This window comes from Metopolophium dirhodum, chromosome 5 (genome assembly GCF_019925205.1).
Source record: "Metopolophium dirhodum isolate CAU chromosome 5, ASM1992520v1, whole genome shotgun sequence".
Classification (NCBI taxonomy): domain Eukaryota; kingdom Metazoa; phylum Arthropoda; class Insecta; order Hemiptera; family Aphididae; genus Metopolophium; species Metopolophium dirhodum.
The window spans coordinates 37,495,025-37,521,575 of record NC_083564.1 but is presented as its reverse complement, the minus strand read 5'-3'; the positions used below and the strand labels follow the sequence as shown (position 1 = coordinate 37,521,575).

Below are 26,551 nucleotides of genomic sequence, written 5' to 3'. Positions count from 1 at the left end.
CGCTTTCCAACGCTTCAACCGTCATCGAAAACTGAACTTTCGGTGCAGGCGTGAAAAAAATGTATTTCATTTGTTAGGGGTTTCTGTTACACCACTTGTATAATACTGTACCTTTACCAGTTTCAACGGTTTGACAACCAAACGTGTTAAATTATTAAGAACTGTAAGAGACTTGACATTTGTGAAAAAAGAGGCAACTATTATTTAATAAAAATACGGAATTAGTTATCACTCATCCGACAACAGTTCCATACTCACGCCAGACCAGATCGAAAAATTGAACGCGATAATCGAGCAGCAGAAGAAGCTACTTACAAACATAATAATTATTGGTTCAAAGAACTTGGATATATCATTGTGTGCTGAAAGTGTTTATACAATTATTGTTTATACATTGAATTTAACATGTACAAGTTCAGTTAAAAATAACGCATCGTATGGACTTTATTTCAACAAATTAATTTATTAAACAAGAGTGATTTAATTAAATTTCATAATGTTATCAACTTCTGTATTATTATTATACTTTAAAAACAAAAAATATTCACATACAAATGTAAGGCTTATATAAATTACTTACTTACCTAAGCAATGTAAGAAATCTTCAATATTTTTTTCGAATTTGGGAATATAATGCTCTTGAACTAGAATAAAAAAAAGTGAAGTTATTATTATTTACGTAAAAACGATATCAAATTAAATCAAATATTTTGTAAACTAATAGGATTGAAATAGTATATTATACAATTTGTTCCAGTTCTATCATTAAATAATGCCTGTGAATTCAAACACGAATATGTCACAGTGAGGTCGTGAGCTGATACTCGTTGCAATTATGTATAAAAATACACTTGCCAAGTCAGTGATCGGCATATTATAAACTTTCTTGATTTTTAATTTTTAGAAACTAACTGATATCACACCCTAGCGGTATAACAATTTGAATCCAGAAAAATGTCGGTGTGAACAACCCCTCAAAAAATCATTTTCATTTTCATTTAGTGAGATAGATCTCCGAAACCGGAGAGCGGTTTTCGTTGTGTTCGGGTCTTGGTAGATTCACATTAGTTAGGAGAAGTGCTAAGAGTTAAGTGAAGATTTTCAAAACTTTATCAAAATTCAGACTTTTTTCATATTAATTACCATACTTACTTCATTAAAAATCAAGAAAGTAAAATTATTATATATTATTACCACAATTCAAACAAAATAACTTCAAAAAAAATTAAATATTTACCTGCAAAATCAGGAAATTTATATTCGGATCTACCTATATTTATTATATATATTAGTCGAAATATATAGTAACTATATTATAGTAGGTAATATTACGTTTAACGAACGTCGAATCATATTTTCTATTTATTTTATTTGTAATAAATATTGATCAATATTCAAATAAACAGTTTCTTACAAGATATTAAGAAATTTAAAACTAAAACTAATGCAAAAGTAAGAAATAGGTATATTAAATAAAAATATAAAATATAGTCATAATGATTTTTAGGGTTCTGTACGGTAAAACGGGACCCTATTTACTGCTGTCACTAGGCTGTATCTCATGAACCATGAAAGTTAGAAAGTTGAATTTTTCACAGATTATGTATTTCTGTTACCGCTATAGTAATAAATACTAAAAGTCCTAGAATATATAATATAAGCAGTGTTGCCAACATGTTTATAGATGATGGTACGGAACCCTTCGTACGCGAGTCCGACTCGCCGGTTTTTTTTAAATACGTATATTATATCATAGATTTATATTTAAATACGTCGTGGGGTGAATAAAAGAAATAGAATAGGAGATTTTAGTGGCTATTTTAATATCTCTCGAAGAAATTAAGTACTGCCACAATTTACATAAGTGCGATACATGAGTCACATAAATTTAATTTATTTTCTTATCAAAGTATAGAATTGATCAGACTGAAGAAACCTGAATTAAACCAGTATTCAAATTATTTACTCACAGAATATATATGTTTGTTTTACAAACTCATCATATTTGACACTTGGCAATGGAATTTCTGAAAAAAATCTACATTACATATATATATATATATAATACTTACAGGACATAAATGTACAGAAAAATGTATAAGTGCATACTGTTTATAATGATATTTTAAAATACAAAGTTTTCGAAAAAATTACCTAGCAACCTACTGTATTTATAGTTACTAAAAGTAAAATAAATTACTTTAATAACAATAATATCATAGAATATACATAGTAATATTATAAGCTGACAGACTGCCAAACTGTTGTTCAGAATAGTTTTTCGTATATATTGATTTTATACTATTGAATTCAAATTTAACACTTCTATTACGGTGACCCACTTAACAACTAATGTACAGCAAAGTGGTACCCTGCACTCACCGAGGTATGTACACGCTCGACACCTACTCTCTAACTCTCCGATTTTTTATTTACTCATAAATATTTTTTACTCGATCTATATTTTGTGTAAGCATTTATTATTTAATTTTCTATAGGTGATGTGTAAATTGTCCATTATTTTTTTTGTTTTACCTACTTATGATTTTTTTATATAAGAAAAAAGTCGAGTTTTCATGGGTTCCCTCGCACACTGCCATAACTGGCAACATAGTCAAATTATTTGGAAATTGTTATGGTATATAGAAAATGCTAATATAAACATTCAGTGAAATTTTCAAGTATCTATAGTCATTCGTTTTTTAATTACAACAAAATAAGAAAATCGTTACATGAGAAATCAAGTCAATATCAAATATTGTAAAAATATGAATTTCAAACGCTCAAAAAAATTGAATTCAACTTTCTTCTGGAAATTTTTTTTGATAAGAGTAGATTAACTTATGAGAAATCTTGTATTACATTTTAAAATCTTAGATTTAAAAAGAAAATTTTTTATGATTTTCTAACTCAAAATAATTTTCAAATTTTCGTCATTTTTACGTATTTTGTCAATATTTTAACTTAAAATGCTTATAAAAAAAAATGTAACTATGGATTTTTAATTCTTTTCATCTGCCTTTGAAACAATATACTAGGAGTCTTCTATTAAATGTTTAAGCTTTTAACCAACAAATACAATTTTATTGATATTTATAGAAAAAAAAAAACTAAAAAAAAATGGAAAATGAAAATGTCCGTAAACAGCTCAAAAAGAGTCTAATTAGTTTCAAAATTTTATCGTGTATAGATAATGCTAATATAAATATTCAGTCTAAATTTCATGTACCTAAGAAAATTTGTTTAAAAGTTGCACCAAAAACCACAATTGATTTTCTCGAAAACAGATTTTTCTTTTGTTTTTCACGGCGCTTTTGAAAACTACTGGAAGGTGATGACAGACACAAAAAAAAAAATAAAAAAACAAAAAAAAAACACACATCATTGTAAAATCAATACATTCATCGTTCCACTCAGAATCTAAAATTAACTTTATTTTATTTTTAAATAAAATTGAAAAATCATTTCGTCTATTATTTTTGGCGACCCTCAACCCTATCTTTCGCGACACCCAGGTTGAAAACCACTGGTCTAATCTTGATTGTGTACAGGATTCAGTATATTATTAAGAATTTTTTTTTGGCTGTTTTATAATTAATTCTGTTTTTATGCAAAAAAATGTTACAATCATCTGCGAAAATGGTATATTTTATAGGGAGAGGGATGTTGTCAAATATATTATTTATCGTGACTAAGAACAGGGTGACACTGATGACTGAGCCCTGAGGAAATCCATTTTCAATAGTATGAGTAGTTGATAATGTTTCACTAATTTTTGTTTGGAATGATCTCTCCTGTACGAAATTGGTGATGAATTTAATCATGTTTCCTGTGATGTTCTATTCGCGTAGGATAAGGATTACTTTTTGCCTCCAGACCATATCATATGCTTTTGTCACAGAATAGATTAAATCAGAAGGGACACTTTAAATGTAAACAAAAACGTGACGGCCATGTTGGCGTTGGCTACTTTATCAATTTAGTGTTATCAGGTAAACAACTTGTATCATAATTCATGATTTAAGGTCATTAAAACTACTTAGCAAGAGCATTTGTTACACGTTTTTTATTTTTAGTGTGTACTGCCTTTTAACTGTTCTCTTGTGGTCTGTGCCTTTGTGAATAATATTGTACATTTTGTTATATATCTACATAATATAACAATGTCGAGCCGAAAGAGTAGTTATTCATTTAAATGCATTGTGAAATCGTGCGGAGAACTGAAAATTCAAAAAAAATCTGTTAGTTTTTATCTTTTCCCAAAGATCCTGATCGGTAAGTATATTATATTATAATTTATAATGCTGTTAATTATCAAACAATTCAATGGTACTTGTTAAATATATAATATAATATTACACAAGTGCACAATATACCAAATGTTTTAAGTCTAGTAAACTATGCAGTGCACCTACAATATGTAACAAGAACCAAGTCATTTGTGTTTTTTAGTATAAATAAACTATTTTATTATTACACTTTTAGATGTAAAATTTGGTTAGAGCGATGTCAACGGCCAGCTGACATTCTACATCAAAAAAATATTAAATTATGTGGAAAACATTTTTAAAAAAATATGTTTCTAAATTTTTTGGAGAACAGGTTAAAACCAGATGCTATACCTACATTATTTACAGGTACGTAAGAACTAATATGACATTTAGCAGCAGTAATTTTCTAATCGCCTTTTATTTTTTATTTATATTCAGATGAAAGAGAAGGTTGTGATGTAAGTACATCTTTGGAGTTATCATCTAGTAACAAAGTTGGAATCTGTACCACTTTAACTAAAGATGTGTCTTGTGGCTCAAATAGTCCACTAAAAATAATTGATGATAAGGGTAAATATAATACTGAAACGTATAGTAGCAATGAAGTATTGGCTCTTCCATTACCTGGTTCACCTGGTAAGTTAATGTGATTTATGTAGAGATTCATTTATAATTAATGATAACATGATGACATAATGTAAAATTCATCATATTCTAGACAAATATTGTTTAATTAGTATTTAATATTTATTATTGTTGTTTTTTTTTATTTTTTTTTTATTTGTACAATTTGGTAATTATAATTATAATTAAAAAATGTCTTAGTCTAATTTGAGATTACATGTTGTCTAATATTTTAAAAATAATGACTTATTTATCGTTATAATTTTACAGGCACTTTAGACACCAGGATCCTAAATACCTGAAAATAGTATAAAGATACAAATAACAATTAACTATGTCAAAATATACAAGATAGAAATCGATCTAAGGCACTGCCCATCACTGGCAGTGAAGTGATCTCATTAGTATCATTTAATTATTTTAATATGGCTAGTATATTAATTTATATTTTATTTTTCAGAAATATTTCACTGCTGTTTCTGCTTCTCCAGCTTCGCCTTTATTCCACGCAAGTGGGGTCAACTACTATTTGTTTTGCTCAATATACCATCATATTCCTGTAATAACCAATCCTCTTTATCTTTTTCCTTCAAATTTGAGTTACCTGTCTTGACTTTCATTAATTCTTCATGCCTTCTCAATATATTCTCTAATTTTTAACCCATATTCATATGATATCTCTCTCCACTACTCAAGCCTGCCTTCAAACACTCGTGTGCTATTAGCTTTCAAAACTACATCAGCTGCATTTAAGCTTATACATAAAATATATATTTGATATAATAAAATAAAATTTGTATTTTTTCCACCATGTATTTCAGTACATTATCCTTCCTTAACTGTGTATTTGATCCATACTAATCTTTTACGATTGCTAGTATTAAAAATTTTAAGCAAGTACCTAGCAAATAATTTGAATAAATCTAATTGGATCTATAGATTTTTGGAAAAATATTGTAATAAACATTTTGTTTTTCTGGTATGGTAACACTGATTGACCAACGCCAACATGGCCGCCGCGTTTTTGAGTATTGGGTATATTTACCGTGTTAATTTTTATCAGTGTCCGGGCCCTGCTTTTGTTAAGTCAAGTGCTACGAGGATTGTATGTTGTTTTATTTTGGCTGCGTTACATAATGTGAGTGAATATTGGATAATGCATTGAGTGTGGAGTGGTTTTTCCGGAATCCGCATTGCTTTTTATTGAATCTTTTGGAGACTCCTAAGTACCATGTGAGTCTTAAGTTGATTATTTTTTCGAGTTCTTTGTATAGTGTGCTTACAAGAGAGATGGGACAGTAGTTTTCCATGTGGAATTTGTTTTTATCTGGTTTGGGCATCGGGGTGATGATTGCTTTGCGCCATTGGATGGGGAAGAATCCATCCGTAATTCCATATTATGTATAGATTAGAAGAAGTTTTTGTTGAGCGAAAAGCGAATATGATGTAGAAAGATGTAAGGGATGTCGTCAGGGTCTGGAATTTTACTTTTACACTTCAGAAGTGACTGGTTAAGTTCATCAATAGTGATAGTAGAGTTGTATGAGGTTTCGCTGTGTTTTGGTATATTTTTGGTAATGAACTTTGATTCCGCCCTAGCTTTTTTACGTGCTATGTGATCTATTAAAGATTTTGTTTTTTTGAAACAGTTTAATTTTTTTTGTAATTTTCAATAGCTTCTTTGCATTCAGGATTCCACCACGGTGCTGTTTTGGTGGCTTTGGAATGGGAAGACTTTCCTATGGAAATATATTATACATAATATATGCTGCGTTTATAATAATTTCTGCGAGGGAGACCACTATGGAGTAAATTTTGTTTTGGTCTATTTCTAATTCATCTGCATTTTTTTTCCAGTCTTGATTTTCTAAGTGGTGAATAACCAACTCATTTTAGAGACTCCAGTTGGCTTTGGTAAGTTTCCATCGTTTCATTGGTTCATCTGGTATAGTAACATAATATACTGCTGTGAATCTCACGGATAACGCCGGCCGAGATGGCTATACATTAAAATATAATATAATTTACACTTAAAAAGACATGGTTTCCAGTGTATTACACCCAATAGGAGTTTAACAATCAGGTTTTTTTTAATAGTCGAAACTTAACTCTTTTAATAATAAATAATAATTTTTCTCAATTTCCGAGTCTTAAATGATATTATAATAGCCAAGTTGTATAGGTTTATCACAGATTTAATATGAGTAGGTAATAATTATGTATTATTATTTCTCAACACATATAGAAACCGTTTGCTCTAACTCTAACAGATCATCTTGTTTGGTTTTAGTGTTAATAATACACAATATACAAAAATATAAATTTAGTTGATTAAGTTACACACATTTGTTAGGTTTAACGAACAATATTGTGCTGTATAAACTATAAAGTATAAACATAATGACATCTTAATTTTTTCAATAGCTATGACAATAATTCATCAGTTATGGACTTATGGTTAAGATCATCATAGTATCCTATACATTTTAACAAATATGTATAATTGTATGTTTAAATCGTTAAATCATTTAAAAATTTTCAAATAAGAATAAAAAGCCACGCATGATTGTGTGCTGAACTAAAATGTAATATATGTGGAAGTGTAACTAATGAGTAATATAAAAATTAAAAACCAAAAATTACAGGTAGACACCAATCAGTTATTAATGTTGTTCTATTGAAATAGGTAAATTTTACTATATAAAACGTGACTAGGTCTCCAAAAGTATGTAGGTACTTACTTCTGGCTGATAAATCTATAACAAAAATGTATTTGAACAAAAAGATTAGGAACTTGTATGTAATAGATTATATTAATTAATATTGTTTAATTATTGACTGATAAAAACTTAATTTACAAAAACCCATGAAATATAAAATGTGTAGTATATAAACATTATATTAAAAACAGTAGCTGGTACAATTGGTAATAAAATTAACTTTCCATAAATATAACAAAATAAACATATCGTACAAAGTTGTATAGCAGTAGGTGATTAACTATTAACCACCATTAGTTTCCATAGGATTTCCTATTTCCATAACCCATCAGTAAATTAGCATATGATGAATGTAAATAAGTCATAGAAATTAAATAATATTAAATTATATTAATTAGAAAAGTATCTTGATTTATACTATGTTTAGAATTATTTCGAAAATGTAATCGTTACAACAAATAAGGGTGATTTACTCTTACATCATTATCATAATTAATGTTAAGTACTCGTGTCTTAAGATGTATTGTAACTTACTGTATATTACGTGAAAGTAATGATCAATTTCCAATTTTTTTTCATCTGAAAATATAATTGCATAAAGTAGGTTACCAGTATTAAAAAGTTATCATTGTTTAAATCTATTTAACTATAGTCGATTCACAATAAGTAATTATAGATTTTAAAACAGTATTTAAAACGGTTAGGTATCATAATATTTAATAAGTACAAATTCATTAGATATCATATCACGATGAAAAATATTAAGTAATAACTAGGTGTAAATCATTTTGATAAATACTATAATGTGATAGGTACGATTCTATTTTTATTGTTTATGTTTATAAATGGACTATACTCTACAGTAACAAATAGTTACGTTTAATGGAATCGTTTTTATTCTTTAAATATTTTATATTTTATACTTGTTTAGCTAAAACTCAGCTGCGTGTAGCTGGCATTACAAAGTTAGCATATTAATTTATAACCATGTGATGATGTCGCGTTAATAGGGGATTTAATAATTTAAAAAAATGCTGAAGTAAATTTTCTTCATCCATGATAGGGTGTATACAAGTTTGTCAGTAGTTCAAATGCAAGTATCTCAAAAGTTTTCGAACGGTTATTTTAAACATACATAATATGCTTAATGAACTTTTGTACTTTAAATATTAGACTAGGAAATTTTCTTTCATCTTTGTCCATCGAATTCTTGATAATTGATAAAACGTTCAGTCAGCCTATGACATTACCAAGTATATTGGATGATATTATTGTGAATAAAGTAATTTATATATAACCTATTTACGTGGAACCTTGTCTTAAATTTTCAATCCTTAGTTATAAAAGCTGAACATTTGATAAATTTCGTCAAAATTCGAGTTTTAAATGCTTATAAAAAAAAATCGTGCCAATGTATTTTTAATATTTTTCAACTGCTATTGTAACGATATATCAGGAGCCTTCCATTCAATTTTCACGCTTTTTTTACCCAGAAATACAATATTCTTGATATTTATAGAAAAATGGAAACAGAAAATGCTAATATAAACATTCAGTCAAAATTGCATGTACCTACGGTCATTTGTTTTAGAGTTGTATCAAAAACCCAAAACCAAAAAATTTAACTTCTCTCTATATTAAGTATATTATTTATTATTATTATATTTTGTCGAAAGGAAATTTTATAATTTTAATCCTTTAGATTGTGATACTGTCGATTTTTACGAACCAAAACTATTAAATTTTAATTTTCACCAATCGGAACGGACGCAAAGTTTATATTACGAACCGGAACGCCGTTCCGGTGCGTTCCGGTCCATTTCGAGCACTGATTGCTTCACTTTTGTTCACGGATACACCTAGTAAGATTATATAATATTAGTATAGATCATTATATCTATAAATGCGTCTTACATGATTTCATTTTTCTTTTCATATACTTGTCATAATCTGGTATTAGATCATCTACAAGTTCTGTAAAATTAATAAAACAGTCGAATTACAATTTATCTAAGCTAACTAGCTATATAACCAGACTGTGTTCGGGAAAAAATAAAATAATATAAAATACAGCACTATATATATTATCTTGATTTTAGTATACCTACCTCAATTCAGTTCCAAGGCAAGGTATACCTAGCTTTGTGAAATAATTCATCCTAGATGAGAAACCACAAGTGACAGATTGAATAAGTCACCTGGTAACTATATTTTTTAACGGGGTTCAAACTTTAAACTACTCCCTGAACTATTATGATATTGCTAAAAAAAATCTCTTAGATTTCCATCAAAATTAACCGTGACATTTTTGAGTATATTGTAAGTTATAAACATACAAACTTATAATTAAAAGTGTCCTGACTGACTGACTGATAAACGAAGAGTCTAAACTATGGTAGCTTGAGTCTTGCAATTTTCATGACGTTACCTAGGATAATCACACAGTCACGCAAGTATTTTGAGATTCACGATAGAAATCATACAATTATTTTGTTTTGTTTATAAATGTATGAAAATTGATTAATGGGCTATATTTTTTATATTTTTAAATTAATTTTTCTCTATATTATGTACAATAAATAGTATAAATAAAGAAATATATCTACTCCTTTAAGCCTAAGCTTGTGATGGAGCAGAAAGTTAACAATAGTAATATAGCAACATTAGAATAAAACAGGAAAATAAAATTTTTTTGAATAGGTACATCCTTTCACAAAAAGAAACAAAATTTCTCAATAAGTATATAAAATAAAAATAAAAATACAAAATTTAAAAAAGTCGAGTTTTACCACTTAACGTCGCGTAGGTATTACTATATACAGGCATAAATACATGTGTCGAAAAGTTCGATATTAACTATACTAAGGGCCCGTTTTACAATCATAGTTTAAACCTCGGTTACGCCTAACCCACTGATTTTACCGGCCGAACTGAACATTTGAAATTAACTTAATAGCTTAAGTTAAATTATTATTATTTTTTTTAATATCTATATAAATACTCAAGGCTGGGCATTTATAACGAGTTAAAAAGTTAAAGTTAATTTTATTTTAACTTTTAACTTTAGTAGTTACTTTTGGCTTTTCATTAACTTAACTGTTAACTTACTAAATTTCTTTTTTAATCAACGTGAAATTAACGAGTTATTTTTTCATTTTAAGAAGTAAGTTAAGTTAATTTGTTTTATTTTTCATTTTATTATATTTTACTATTTCAGTCTATTTCGTTTTCATGTCAAAAAATATTTACCGTAAATTGTTTTAAGTTAAAAGTTTATGTCATTCGAATCTAACTTATATAGAAATACTGTATAAAGTATAAACAGTGTAATCTATAATTTAGTTTTGGGTTGGAAAAAAATTAAATAGTCTAGCGTTGTATAAACAAATTTACTTTTTTTAACTTAATAAAAAGTTAACAACATGTGTTAAAAAACTTAACTCAGTTAACCTATAGTTAAATTAACTTTTAACTTTTTGTTGATGTTGCATATTAACTTAACTTAACTGAGTTAAAAAAAATCATTAACTTGCCCATCCTTGTAAATACTCATTAATACGGTTTAAAATAATAAAAATCATAAATATTATTGAACGTAGGAAATAGCCAATATATGAGCATTACCTACTTGAATTTAGTTAAAAAATAACTTATTTATGGCGAAAATATTAAATTAAATTATATTATGTTCTTGATAATTGTACAGTTGTGATTTGTATCTATGTCAATATAATAATATAATATCATATTACTTATTAGTTATTCGTATTTATTAATTATTATTATTGTTATTATTATTAATTATGTACTTTAGAGAGGTCATTTTTCGATTTTCTCAATAATTATTTAATGCCACGAGAAAAACCACCGACAAATTACAAAAAACCGCTAAAAATGGGATTTTAATTTCTAACACTTTGTATATCACCAGAGAAACGAAAAAATAAAGAATAATAATATATAATTAATTCAACTCACAAACTACCTATAATGAATAAAACAAATATAAAATATCTTGACTGACAAACCGTCTCCGCTCAGAATCGTTTTTCTTATACAATGATATCATATGATTGAATTCAAGTTTAATACAATCCATTATACCTACATTGACTCATTTTTAACCAACTTGGAACCTACAGAGGGACATCCACTTACTCGCTTTTTTTGTATTGTATTATTTGTATTATTTTTGTTATAATTGTAACTGTGAATTATGAGGAAGTTGTGTTGGCAATGCTGGGGAGGGAGCGTGCCGCTTCCCATACTATGACTGATGGAAGCAACCCGGCGCTACCGAGTACTAAAATCCTATGTACCTAGTTATAAACTATTTTCTATTTATAATTATTAGAGTATCATTCTGACTATTAAAAGTGTATGCAAGTGTTGTGAACCCCTGTCTGTATGCTATACACAGTATGATATATAGTAATAATATAATATAGAATAGTGTGTAAGCATATTAATATGTGAACAGGCAGAGTCACACAGGCTAAGGGAATTCGCTGTGTGGACAGTTTTGAGCCTGAGCGAGCCCCTACCGTGTCTCGCTGTCTGTATAAGAGTCAGTGTAGTACTGTCAGACCATCGAGCAGAACCTCTGTTAATCTTTTAAGTCTAATTATTTAAATCTAAGTATTCTGTACAACTGATTATATTAATAAAGTATTAGTGATAACTCATACACCACGTATTTCTTATTAGCGAACAAACTCGGTTTTGGAGACGTCCATAACATTTTTGGTGGCAGCGGTGGGATCCGTAGATTCCAGTTCGTTAAACAATAAGTTAGTAAATGTCGTGTGATTTCGAGTTAAAGTAAATCTATGCTTTTAATATAATTAAGTGAAGAAGAAAATCTGAAGAAGAAAATCCGAAGTGTCCAGAAAATCCAAAACATCGAGGTGTACAGGAACTCAGTGTACAAGACAAGGAGAGGGAACACGCAGTAGCGCCGCCCGAACGAATGGTTAGTAGCGCACGCACGCACGCGAAAGCGAACCCGTAATACGAGCATCAACGCCGCCGCGTCCGTTGTACGTGTTACCGCTGAAACCGAAGGTCAATTTATTGACACACACAAAAACGAACGTACGTTGCGCCAGCCCGGCCCATTTCGAAATTTTGGAAAATTTTTTCACCAATATTTAGCATGCAATTAGCATGAATTTGCACGACTAAAATTAGAATTTGCATGATATTAGTTTAACGGTTAAATCCAAAATTTGATGAGCCGGGCTGGCGCAACGTTGCGCTAGCCCGGCACAAAAGAAAAAATATAGATATCTAATATTTAAATATACCAATATTTAGCACGCCATTCGCATGGATTCGCACGACTGTCCCCGGAATTCGCACGACATTTTTTTACGGTTAAAAAACAATTTTAGTGTTTTTACCGTTGCGCCAGCCCGGCCCATTATATAAATTCTGCGAATTTTGGGACTTTGACTATACCAATATTTAGCACGCCATTCGCATGAATTCGCACGACTGTCCCCGGAATTTGCACGACATTTTTTTACGGTTAAAAAACAATTTTAGTGTTTTTACCGTTGCGCCAGCCCGGCCCGTAATAGAAATTTTGGGATATTTGCGATTATGATACGGCCAATATTTAGCACGCCATTCGCATGAATTCGCACGACTGTCCCCGGAATTCGCACGACATTTTTTTACGGTTAAAAAACAATTTTAGTGTTTTTACCGTTGCGCCAGCCCGGCCCATTATATAAATTCTGCGAATTTTGGGACTTTGACTATACCAATATTTAGCACGTCATTCGCATGAATTCGCACGACTGTCCCCGGAATTCGCACGACATTTTTTTACGGTTAAAAAACAATTTTAGTGTTTTTACCGTTGCGCCAGCCCGGCCCATTATGTAAATTCTGCGAATTTTGGGACTTTGACTATACCAATATTTAGCACGTCATTCGCATGAATTCGCACGACTGTCCCCGGAATTCGCACGACATTTTTTTACGGTTAAAAAACAATTTTAGTGTTTTTACCGTTGCGCCAGCCCGGCCCGTAATAGAAATTTTGCGAATTTTGCGATTATGATACTGTTTTCGTACCACACTATTTATATTAGCATGATAATGACCTTATTTGTCGAAGCCTCAACCCATAATAAAAAAAAAAAATATTTATATTTTTTGAAATATAATATGCAGGTATGAAGAATATAAGCAATCATCATTCATCATCGATAAAATATTAAAATGTTTTAACTTGCACTGAACGACCCTTTATAGTATAGATCATCTTAATATGTTATAAAATCGTTCATATGCATAAACTATATTATAGAGTAATATTATCCAAACAAAATTATAAGTTAAATTATTACCAGCAAAAAATAACTTGAAATTCATTAATTTTCGATTTATTATTGTACTAATTTATAATATACATGATAGGTTATTAAAACTATTTATGTTTAAATATTTTACTAGGTGGGTTTTTTTTTGTGCGGACGTGCTGGAAGTACCTATTATTTTTGAGGGAGGACTACGGTTAGGTTAGGTTATGATACGTATGACTATGGTTCTGAATTTGAAATATTTCAATTGAAATTTTTCATTTGAAATATTTCGAAATTGAAAATTTCACTCTTCTTGAAATATTTCAATGTAATTATGAAAATATTTTTTCTTCTTTTAAACGTGTTCGGTTATAGATGATTAGAAATAATATAAATTAGTAATTACACTCAGTTGGAAGTTGACGACCAACAACTTTTAGACACAATAACCCTACGCATGACCATCATTAGACAAAATATGAACTGTCGTGTAGAAACGCCTCGGAACAGTTAAATATTTCGGTCTCGCCCTAAAAAAAAACAGTTTGGAATCATTGTTAAAACTTAAAACCAATTTGGTCTATTGATCTTCAACAACTGTGGTCTTAAATTAATCCTTCACTGTTTTTTCCTCATTTACTCTTCAAACAGAGGTTCACTATTGGGTGACTTCTTATTCAAATTTTTCATGCGTTCTGTGTTTTTTCTCAAATACTTATTATGATGAGCAGTTTAGATTAAATATAAAAAAAAAGCCTGATAAATAATAGAAACAAATATTATTTTATTTATCATTTACTGTGAATGTGAATGTTATTACGTCGTATATTAAAACAAACAAAGTATTTTATTTATATTTAAAAATTGTTAAGTAAAAATATTTACTATGTATTACAACTAAAATTGTTTTTTAATTGTAAAAAAATGTCGTGCGAATTCCGGGGACAGTCGTGCGAATTCATGCGAATGGCGTGCTAAATATTGGCCGTATCATAATCGCAAATATCCCAAAATTTCTATTACGAGCCGGGCTGGCGCAACGGTAAAAAACACTAAAATTGTTTTTTAACCGTAAAAAAATGTCGTGCGAATTCCGGGGACAGTCGTGCGAATCCATGCGAATGGCGTGCTAAATATTGGTATATTTAAATATTCGATATCTATATTTTTTCTTTTGTGTCGGGCTAGCGCAACGTTGCGCCAGCCCGGCTCATCAAATTTTGGATTTAACCGTTAAACCAATATCATGCAAATTCTAATTTTAGTCGTGCAAATTCATGCTAATTGCATGCTAAATATTGGTGAAAAAATTTTCCAAAAGTTCGAATTGGGCCGGGCTGGCGCAACGTACGTCAAAAACGACTTATAATATATCATAATACACGCGCCGCCGCCGCCGTGTCGTCCGTGTCGATAGTGCCGCCGAATCAGACGACACTCACTTACGCATGCACGCATCCGCCGTGCGTACCAACGAAACCAAACGCCTGTGCCACCGCCGTGTGTATAAATACATATATATTATAATATAGTGCCGGCAGAATATAGTCGCCGTAACGTCGTGTTTGTAAACAAATACTGCCGTCTAGTAGTATCAAGCAGTGTGGGCCGCCACCGTCGTATTACGTATATATAATTATATATATCGTATTATCATATACGTTAATATTACGCGCGCTCTCAGTTTTCGTCAATATTTCGCACGGGTCGTCACTATAGTAGTATATATTATTTATATAAATATACTACACGAGTGCGCCGTGTTCATTGGCACGTGAAATAAAATTATACTATACTAGTATTATCATAGAAACCCACTACAGGGTGTAGTGGTCCCCGCGCCAGCAGTTTCGGGGCTTAGCGAACTTCGATTCCACAAGCGCCGTCGAAGAGGAAAGTCGTCATTAACAGTCAAGGAACTCGATTCAAGCCAAGCCGAACACCCGTGCAGACCATCCAGAGCATCCCGTAGAAGAAAAAAAATCAGTAAATATAAAAAAAAAAACCATGGCAAGGATCATTGTAACTGCGTTACTGTGAGTAAAAATAAACAAATTTATATTTAAAAAGGAAAAAAAAAAAAAAACTATAACCGTATCTTGATTAAGTGATAGGTCATCAGTACTGCACTCCGTACTAACTGATAAGTACGTTTTCTTTTTTTTTTAAATGTATGATTCAGAATCATAAATCCGTAGTATTGTATTAATATAATATTAATATCGTAGTTAACCTTAGCAGTGTTGTATAATTGCATGTAAATACACACACTTATGCATGTCAATTTAGCAATTTATTAAGCATCAGTGAAGTAGCTAAGTAGTTAATGAGTGGAAAATCGGAAAACGATTCGGATAGGTCAACCCCAAATTCAGATAACGAATCGAGTAATCCAATAGTACCACCAAGTCCTACCCCTCGTGTAAGTTTACCAATACGATTCTCAAATCCAGAAAATCCGACATCCGAACGTTCTATTGGGAATATCAGTACTGATAACATCTTCATCAGAACTGGCGTATTAATAGACCATAATTCAGAGTTAATACATAACGTCTCAGTAACTTTGGGGGAAGTAGATACCGTTTTGGGGGAAACAGAATATCGAATCAACCTTAATATCCTAATCGAAGAAAATCCAGATCCATCCGGTGTACGATATTCATTCGGATCAAGAGGAGAGACAATAGGACTGGAGGCCACTCTAAAACTCTTGCCAGGCTCGTTCAGTGGAGACAAGCAGGAGGAATTGGAGATATTCTTGGAAAAATGCGAGTTTGCGTTAGCATGCGCACATGACCATGTACAGGCTCGACTTCTCCAAGGTATCCAAGTAAGACTGACAGGGAAAGCCCGTCAGGCAGTCAAGTTTAAGGAAATAAGACATTGGACTGAACTAAAGGAAGCGTTGAAATCTGCATTGGAACCGCAGAGGACGACCACTTATCTATTCTCAGAATTGTATTCAACCAGACAGAAAATCGGAGAAGACATAACTAACTACGCAAATAGGATTGAGCAACTCCAAACACTTATCATAGAGCAAGAGACGAGTGGGCACAGTTGGGAGGTAGCTCAAGCGCTAGGAGCAAGTATCAAGAGGCAAAGCATTCAAGTATTCGTAGAGGGACTAGGACCTTTAAAAGACTTCATCAAGGCCAGGAATCTGTTAACTTTAGACAAGGCCATACAAGCAGCAAGGGAAGAAGAACGGGTCAGAAACTCACAAGAAGCGACAAAGAAGCTATATGGAGCGCCAAACCAATCCACGAAGAAACCCACATGTTTCCACTGTAGTAAAGTTGGTCGAAAGAGTGAATACAAAATAATTTGGCTTTGCACTGAGTATAAAAGAAAAAAATGTTTGACAAGATGTTATACAACCACAGACGACGAATCAGGTTTGTTGATTTATGATTACATTTTAGGACGTGGATATAATAATATATATAATAATAAAATATAAGAACTGCTGATACCATTGATCTTATAATATACTAGCTGACCCGGCCACGCGTTGCTGTGGCTAAAGTTTTTGTTATATTACATTATAGTAAACAATCTAAGAGGAACAATAAGAGAACATCAGTCACGGAGTCCACTATGCTTTTTCACACAGATGGTATTTGTAAAAAAATATGGTGATCTCCTTATTTGACTTTCTACTACTATAACCCTTTAGTACAATGAAATTATTTACTAACAAAGATGAAAATGTTGATGTTGGTATACAAATTCACTGGATTGAGATTTGAAGGGGAAGTACGTTGAACACAATTAATGAAAATGTTCTTACACTTGATATTAAGCAGAAATCAATAGGTACAAAATAAAAATTTATCAGATTTATTATTTCCATTTAATTTTATAACAAATATAAGTATATTACAGTATAATACAGTAAATAACATGTGACGCTTAAACTCATGAATGAGATAGGCAAGGCAGACAGTCTTAAACTTTTAACAATGTATTGATGGAACAGCTGACGATATCGAAGGATATAATTGTCTTGATGTTGTCTAACCATTATTCGTGCGTAGTAGTTCATTGAGCTAACTTTATTATTTCTGTAATCACCTAAAAAAATAAAAAATAAAATGCAATACGAAATTAAAATCTATACATACAGTAAGAAAGTAAATAGATAATTGTCAAATTTACCGGTATTTGGATCATACTGTTTGATATTAAGGTGATATTCATCTTGTCCTGGCCAAAATATCAATGGATATTGTAGTGCGTCATATGAACGGTGTAGATCCGAAATCGTACTGACAGTGTTGTCTCGCCGTGTAATTTTTATAGATCTTTTGTCAACTGGATCACCAACCATGATAACAGCAACCTCATCAACAGTTGGAGCGTTGAATCTACCAGCATGTTCACCTAATGGTACTTTGTCGGCTTTTATGACGATTTGATAATTGTCATTTTGCAGTCGTGGCGAAACTCTTTTGATCAATTGAATTAGTTGATTGTGATCTTCTAAAAAATTTTCCAATAATATCACAATTGCTCTTTCCTCTGCTTGTTCAATAAAATTATACAGGCACCGAGTCGTCACACGCTCTTCACAATCGCCCATAAAATAAATTTGAAGAAATTTCGGATTGTTATCAGGCATTGGCCTCAGTGATCCGATTTTATGGTACACCTGGCCTTGAATTTTGAATGTAGTTTCAAAATTACGTCCATCGGATGCACGATCGCAAATTTTAGGTGCCCCAAATGACGTCATTTGGAAGCAAGAATTAAATTTGCGTATCTTACGCAAAAATAATTTGGAATCATCTGAATTGCCAGTAAGAAGGGATAATAAAGGCTCCGGCGGAGTGGGTAGAGGTGACAGCACAACTTTTCCTGATGCGCAGCACATGCCGGCTGCTTCATTCCGAAATTTCAATGCCTGACAATATTGACATAGGTACTTTATCCATTCCACCAATAGCAATTTTTGAATGCGCTGAGTAGTTAATATCTGGTGCATATTCAAAGGCAAGCCGAACGAATGATGCACGTGTTAATGAGCGGCTGATCCGTTGCCTTTGTCGATCTCTTTCTCGTACTGTAGCTATGTTTCGTTCTCGTGCCGCTCTTGTTCTCGTAATATTCTGTTGCAGACGTTCGTCACGCTGTTCTTGAGATTCTCGTGCACGACTTTCTGCAGTCCTCATTCTTTGAGCGGCATTTCTTGTTTCGATTTGTTCTGGTAATTGCTGAGCTCTTTCAACACGTTTGCGTCTTGACCCTTTGCTGCTCGCGTTGTTGAGGTTAGATTTTTTCGGTGGCATTTGACTGAAAATAATAATTTAATCGTTTAAATATTAGAAAGAGGAACTGAAAAACATGTTATCATAGCACATTGAAATAATAAGTGAAAAGTCAAAAATAATTTTCAATGGAGGTTAAATAAAAATAATATAAAAATTTTTGTACAATTATTGAAAAAGTGTGGGGAGCTTTGTGCCATTTTCTCATTGATATATTAATTAACAAAAATTTGTGATATTACTTACATGTATAAATTGAAATTATTGTTCCTGTGCTCCTACTGTGGCTATGTCTCGTTTTATTAATAGGTTATTACGTACCTATGAGAAAATATATTTTTTTTTTATTTGTAGTTTATTAGTGGTTTTGGAAATCATAGAGCATAGTAAACTATTGAGTATGTCAAATGGTGCACAATATTTTTGGTTGTTGGCTGTATTAACAATTCATATCTACACGTATTATGGCGATAATTCTCGGAACAATTCATATCTACATGCCACCGACGATAAAACACATACAATAGAAAAAAGGTCAGGTTACAGATAGATATTATCGCGGTCGTCCACGGAAAAACCCGAAATACACCATGAAATCATACAAATTTATTAAAAAGTTAATTAAAATATTTAATGTATTAAAAAATTTGAAATAAAAACTATCCTACCTTTTAAGTTGGACCAAATTACACGCGGTGTAAAAAATTTCATCAAAATCGGTTAAGTGGTTTAGGAGTCCATTGAGGACAAACATTGTGACACGAGATTTATATATATTAAGATGTATAATATGTTACGGTTTTATCAGATTTTTAAGTAATATACAATTGATGACAATATTGTAAAACGAATACTGCTCGTACGATTATTCTCAATAGGCCTGGATATAATAATATTATATTGTCATATATTGTCACAATTATTATTAATATTTTTGTAGGGGAATTCCTTGGTAAGAGAGGAGATCATGAACACGCTCCAGATGCAGCCGGATTAGAATCAAAGAAGGTACTAGAACGAATAAAAAAAGCTAGTGATTCTAATCAGACAACAAGAAATATTATAAGCGAGGCATTTTCTCAGTCATCTATGCCAATTGCAGCTAGGTTACCTTCAACTGTTGCGCTTAGTCAAACAATTCAACGTTCTCGAAATCGAAATAATGTACCTCCACCCAACCCTGTGACTGTTGATTCTTGAGTAATACCTAGCGAATACATATTAACCTTAAGTAATTTACCTTTTTCGTTATCTGACAGTAAAAATAATGAAAATTTTCATATTAATAACAGAATATTCACAACAAAGGAAAGTTTAAATATATTGAATGACTCCGAAATATGGTTCGCAGATGGAACGTTTAAATCTGTACCCAATATATTTAATCAACTGTATACTATGACAACATTGACATTGACATTTGGTAACATTGACTGCACTGTATATCCACTTATATATATATTAATGTGTTATAAAAACGAAAATAGTTATTCCGAAGTACTAAATCAAATTAATATATTCAAACCAAATTTAATACCAAAAGCTATTGTGATAGATTTCGAACAAGCATTTATAAAATAATTTAAAGAATTTTACACTGATGTTAAAATACATGGATGTTTTTATCATTTTACCCAGTGCTTATGGCGAAAATTGCAATCGTGTGGATTAAAGATTCCACGGACGCAATATTTTATCATGAAATAAAAAAAATATCGGCTCTTGCTTTTATACCGGTTGATAATGTTATTTCTGCATTTGAAGAACTAATTAACTCCAACTACTACATATAGTGAAGAAGAATTACGAACAGTTGTTGATTATTTTGAGGACACGTGGATTGGGAGACCAACACGTAGTGGTAGGCGAAGAGCGCCTACTTTTCCAATTAAAATATGGAATATGTTTGATGCTGTAATGGAAGGCTCTTCCAGGACAAATAATGCAGTAGAAGGATGGCACAGAGCGTTTAATTCTGCACGGGCAGCTAACCATGTAACAGTGTGGACATTCGTAAATATGTTAAAGCGAGAACAAGGTCTGCAGGAGGCCAAAATGGAGCAGCAAACAGCTGGTGCACCTCAACAAAAAAAAGGCGAAAGTATAAAAATTTGGACGAGTGGTTAATTGCTGTTGTACAACGATATGACGACACTAGTAACAATAAATATTTAAAATCAATAGCACATACTTAGTATTATAATAAGTATTAAGTATAATAATTTTTTGACGGAAAACATACTATTTTAATATATTTTTAAAAATGTTTTAATTAATTTTTTGTATTATATAAATGTATCAATATCTTTATGTAACTTATTTTATAATAATAAGTGTTGTTGTGATGTATAGTGGATTGTAATTGGAATGTACAAATTAGGTTAGGTACTTCTGAGTAGAAGCGTATCAAAGAAAACAATATGCGAGTTGTTATAAATCAAAGCCGGGTTGCGGTCTACTATTTTACAAAAATAACGTAAGGGATAGAGGGCACAATAGGTGCTGGCCAGCTAATGGGAATACTTAAGATAAAACATACAATAATAATAAATAAATAAATACAAAATAGGTATAGATATAAAAACCGTGACGGCGGCTACAGTTCCGGTTGACGGTTGATGGTGAACAGGTAAAGGTAGACGGTGAGTAAGTGACGGATGACGGTAGACGGTGACAATAACGGTAGACGGTAGATGGGTGAACGAATTTTCACACATAAAAAGGGGTTCGACGACGATGGAACTCACGCACCAAAAATGACGACGGCGTCCTACGTCGGCGGTTCTGTCACTGAAGAAGAGAACAAAACTGGTCTGTGTGGGTATACGGTGGACACTGGACAGGTCCGCTTATCACCGATAAGGTCCATCGGGACGGGGGTATCGGTGCATAAATGTAACGGTGGGAAAAATGACGGCAGCTTTTATATAACGATATCTCAAACATGTGTAATAATTTTTGACGAAAAATATACCATTTTAATTTATTTTTAAAATGTCTTAATTCATTTTTTGTATTCAGTTAATGTATTAATATCTATGTAACTTGTATAAAAAGGTTTACATTTCTAATTAATAGTTACGCGGTATATTTTGTCATGGAATATTTTGTCGGGTATATTTTGACTGGGATATTTTGATTGGGATATTTTGACCGGGATATTTTGACGTATCACCAGTAGTTCCAAAGATTACCCTCAACGACGGTAACTAACAACTCTTCTTTATAATAGTATAAATATAATAAAACTATAATAAATATAGTTTCAAACGATTTAATATAATATAGTCAAATATAATCAATATATAATCAATCAATAATAGTTTTAAATAATTTAAGTAATATATAGTAGAGTATATAGTAATAAAGTAATTACAATAAGTAGGTAGGTCAAGTATACAAAGCAACATACAGATGTAATGACCATTAAATTGTGTAATATTTATAATATGTAACATAGGTACGTTTAATAATTTTCTAAAATTAAATTTTGTTCAAATACTTACGGTATACTTTTGAAGATTGTATTTGATACACAAACGTAATATTAGAAAATACAACTATCATCATTAAAACGATAGAAATATTTAAAACGATAATTAATGAAATAGAAATCATTTTGTTGGTTAAAAAAATGTACGTCTTCAACTGTAACTTACTAGGTAGCAAATGATTGAGTAAAAAATATTGTTATAAAATATAGGTACGATTATTGCGTTGGATTATTTTTCAAGTCTATAACATGCAGGAACATTTGAGTAAATTATTTACATTTTACTAGAATACAAGATTTAACCAACAGAGTTTAATATAACAAACCAAATACAGACAAATATAATGAAAAGCGGTATTATAAATATTGTTACCACAGCTGCATACAAATGATATTTGTATTATAACATTTAAAAGGTTGTAAGTTGCTATATGTACAACGTACATAAGATACTATATTATGTACACGTTAAATATTACTGATAGTTGTTCTTATATATTTTACTTTGTAAAACTACACTGTCTTAAAAACTCAAGTATAGAAACAAATGTCCAATGGCAAAAAATTGTATACCCATTACCCATCTATACTCTATTTTAAATAAGTTGACCCATTTTCGAGCTTGCATATTTATTAAGCCAACTAATGACGTGACTGCGAGCTTTGTCGAATTGCAGAAAATGTGTTTCGAACTCATCAATCAGTATACAAAATGGTTGGTGCTCCAGATATAAGAGAGACATGTGTAGTAAAATCTTTTTCGAAGATCTGATCATATTATAATATATATAAGATCCGATAAATAATCATTTAATTCAAATCATCAAAGATATTTTCAAAACTTATTTTAATATAAAAATACATCATTTCAACCAATCAAGTAGTCATCGTATAGAGAGAATACGGTCTCATTTTACAAAACTTGTACATTTCAGACATCAATAATTTATGTTTACATTGTAAGTTATAATAATTTAAGTCATTGATCAATTGTTATAAAATTTTTTCCTAATAAAATAAGGTTTTTTTATTCTTATAAATAAAAATGCATGATAGATTTGCAGAAAAGCATCGTATTATTCCTTTTGTTAAAAGTAAGTGATTCAGTTTTAATACCTATGTTTGACGGCACAAATCCACTGATCAATGGTTGGTCTGTGTTCCTAGCGATAGCATAGACGAACTCATCACCCAAGTGCATCGACATTTTGGCCATGTTGGACCGAAAAAATGTATATTAGCTTTTCGGGATTTTTGTTTTTTTAAAAGTTTCCAATCAAGAATCCGAAGAGTTGTTCAAGGTTGTGCTCTATGTCAAAAAACTAAGGCATCCACTGTCCGTATTGAAGGAGAATTGGTATCCGTTTTAGCGGACGTCCCGCTTATGAACGAGTACTGGTGGATTTGTACGGCCCCCTTCCTCTAGGCTGGACTCAGGTACGCTACATCTTTGTCGTACTAGACAATTTTTCTCGGTTTGTCCGCTTGTACCCGGTAAAGAGGGCAACAGCGGTAACTGTCACAAATCGAATGATTGACGATTATATTGCCACATATGGGAGACCTCGGTGTATTGTGTCTGACCATGAAGTACAGTTTCGAAGTAAAGTTTGGCAAAGATGGTTATTGGCTCTCGACGTTCTACCCACAAGTTTTATGTATTGTATGTAAATCAGTTTTTTCAATAGAAAACGGTGGTCGTTCAGATATTACACAACATGTTAAACAAAAGAAACATTTATTGGCCGTATCAAGCAGTTCTTCAAATAAGGTAACGATTTTTTTCACTAATGTACAGTCAACAAATGAAAGCAAACATATTGCGGCGGAAGAGGGTCTTTTTGCATATCATACTATCATACACAATCATTCATTCAGGTCTATGGATTGTACAACATCAATTGTAAAAAAAAATTACGAAAAAAAATTTTCGTGTGCTCGTACAAAATGTGAATCTATAAATTGTGAATGTAATAGCTCCTTTTGCCATTCAACAGATGTTAGATTAACTAAAATCCGTTAAATTTTTAACAATTATGGTGGACACGTCAAACCATACAAATTTAAAACTGGTTCCAATTCTGATTCGGTATTTTAACCCCCAAGAAGGGGTAAAAATTAAAGTGTTAGAATTTATGAATTTAAAAGGAGAAACATCAAATATTTTATCAGATTACATACTGAATGTTTTAAAAAAATATAATTTATTAAATAATGTTGTTGCATTTTCGGGTGACAACTGCAATACAAATTTTGGCGGCGTCTCGAGAAAAGGCACAAATAACGTTTTTGCAATTCTAAATGAAAAATTAAAAATAAATATTTCCGGTATTGGCTGTGCTGCTCATAATCTGCACAATGCTATGCATAGTAGTGTTGATATTTTGCCAACTGACATTGAACTCATAATTAATAAAATATTTCAGTATTTTCATATTTATACAGTTCGTATAGAAAAATTGAAGGATTTTTGCGATTTTGTTAGTATTGAGTACAAAAATATTTTAGGATCTGTAAAAACGCGTTGGTTATCTCTACAGCCAGCTGTTTCTAGAATAATAGATTTATATCCTGCATTGAAATCATATTTTATGTCACAAGAAAAGTGTCCTACAGTTTTAAGAACTTTTTTTAATGATCCTATATCCATGGCATGGTTATATTTTGTACAAAGTCAGTTGAAGGTGGTATGTGATACAATAAAAAGGATAGAAGGTGATCATATATCAGCAGGCGAGGTGTATGAAGAAATTGAAGTGTTATGGGGTAAAATAAAAAATCGGAAAAATCAACATTTTTTTACATCAGAGCTAGCTTAACTTATTTCAGATCTTGATAAGAACAAACTGTACAGTGAAAAAAAGTTTATTGAGATAACTGATGAGTCTTATGACACGTTTTTATCGTACGTAGAAAAATGGGGATATCACTTTGAACCACTAAAAGTTTTTCATTGGATTCAAGTACTAGATTTTCCAATTTGGAGTGACATTCAAGAAAGTTTTAAATATATTATTAAGAATAATCCAACATTGAAATTCGATGAAGATGAACTCTTTGACGAATTTAATCATGTGATAAATGTAATGAAGGTTAAAATGCAAAACTGGAAAAATGGTTCAAAAACCGAAGATAGGTGGTGTGAAATATTCAAAATTCTAGAAAAAAATAACATTTCAATTAAATATTTTACGGTTATTTTAGAGTATTCGAGGAACTAACGCGTCGGTAGAAAGAGTATTTTCAATTACAAATGTTTTATGGACAGATGAGAAAAATCGATTTATTGTGGACACAATTAGATCGATAATAATCGTAAAACAACATTTTAAAAATGTTTCATGTACAGAATTTCATACATTTCTTTTAAAACATCCACAATTATTAAAACTAATTACTTCTTCAGAAAAATATGAAAAATCAAATAGTGAAGACATCTCTGAACACTCGTCATCAAAATGAATTAATAAGTTTTTTTAAAAAAGTAAAGTACATGAATTTAATCTTATACAGTGTTATTAAAAATTATGTTTAAATTATAAAATATATATTATATATAGATATATATATATATTAAGTATTAATAAAAAAAAATTAAATTATTATTAATTTTGTCCTGTATTTTTTTTTTTTTAATTATGGTCACCCTAATATAATATCATATTACTTATTAGTTATTCGTATTAATAAATTATTATTATTGTTATTATTATTACAATATCATGCCCGTATGCCGCAGTATGGTATGGTATATATTTATTGATAGTTTATACGATACACCTAAATAGCTATTGCTATATGTATAATTCAGTTATTTTTCTTGAAGAATTCTGGTTAGTAAATGTAACTATACTTC

At 30.8% G+C, this 26,551-nt stretch overlaps 1 protein-coding gene and 2 pseudogenes across 1 annotated transcript; 2 read left to right on the top strand and 1 right to left on the bottom strand.

Moving 5' to 3' along the window:
- Positions 1–228: 228 nt before the first annotated feature.
- LOC132945729 (uncharacterized) lies at positions 229–22,843 on the bottom strand. Its single transcript, XM_061015482.1, has 8 exons — positions 22,709–22,843; positions 9,530–9,589; positions 8,150–8,194; positions 7,637–7,651; positions 1,971–2,027; positions 1,238–1,270; positions 585–644; positions 229–362 (listed from the first exon to the last, which is right to left on the bottom strand). The coding sequence occupies exons 1-8, from the start codon at positions 22,818–22,820 to the stop codon at positions 229–231; spliced, it is 516 nt and encodes a 171-aa protein (XP_060871465.1). The 5' UTR covers positions 22,821–22,843.
- Positions 4,164–4,969, top strand: LOC132944414 (uncharacterized; annotated as a pseudogene).
- A 1,407-nt stretch (positions 22,844–24,250) lies between the features above and the next one.
- Positions 24,251–26,157, top strand: LOC132945727 (uncharacterized; annotated as a pseudogene).
- Positions 26,158–26,551: the final 394 nt, after the last annotated feature.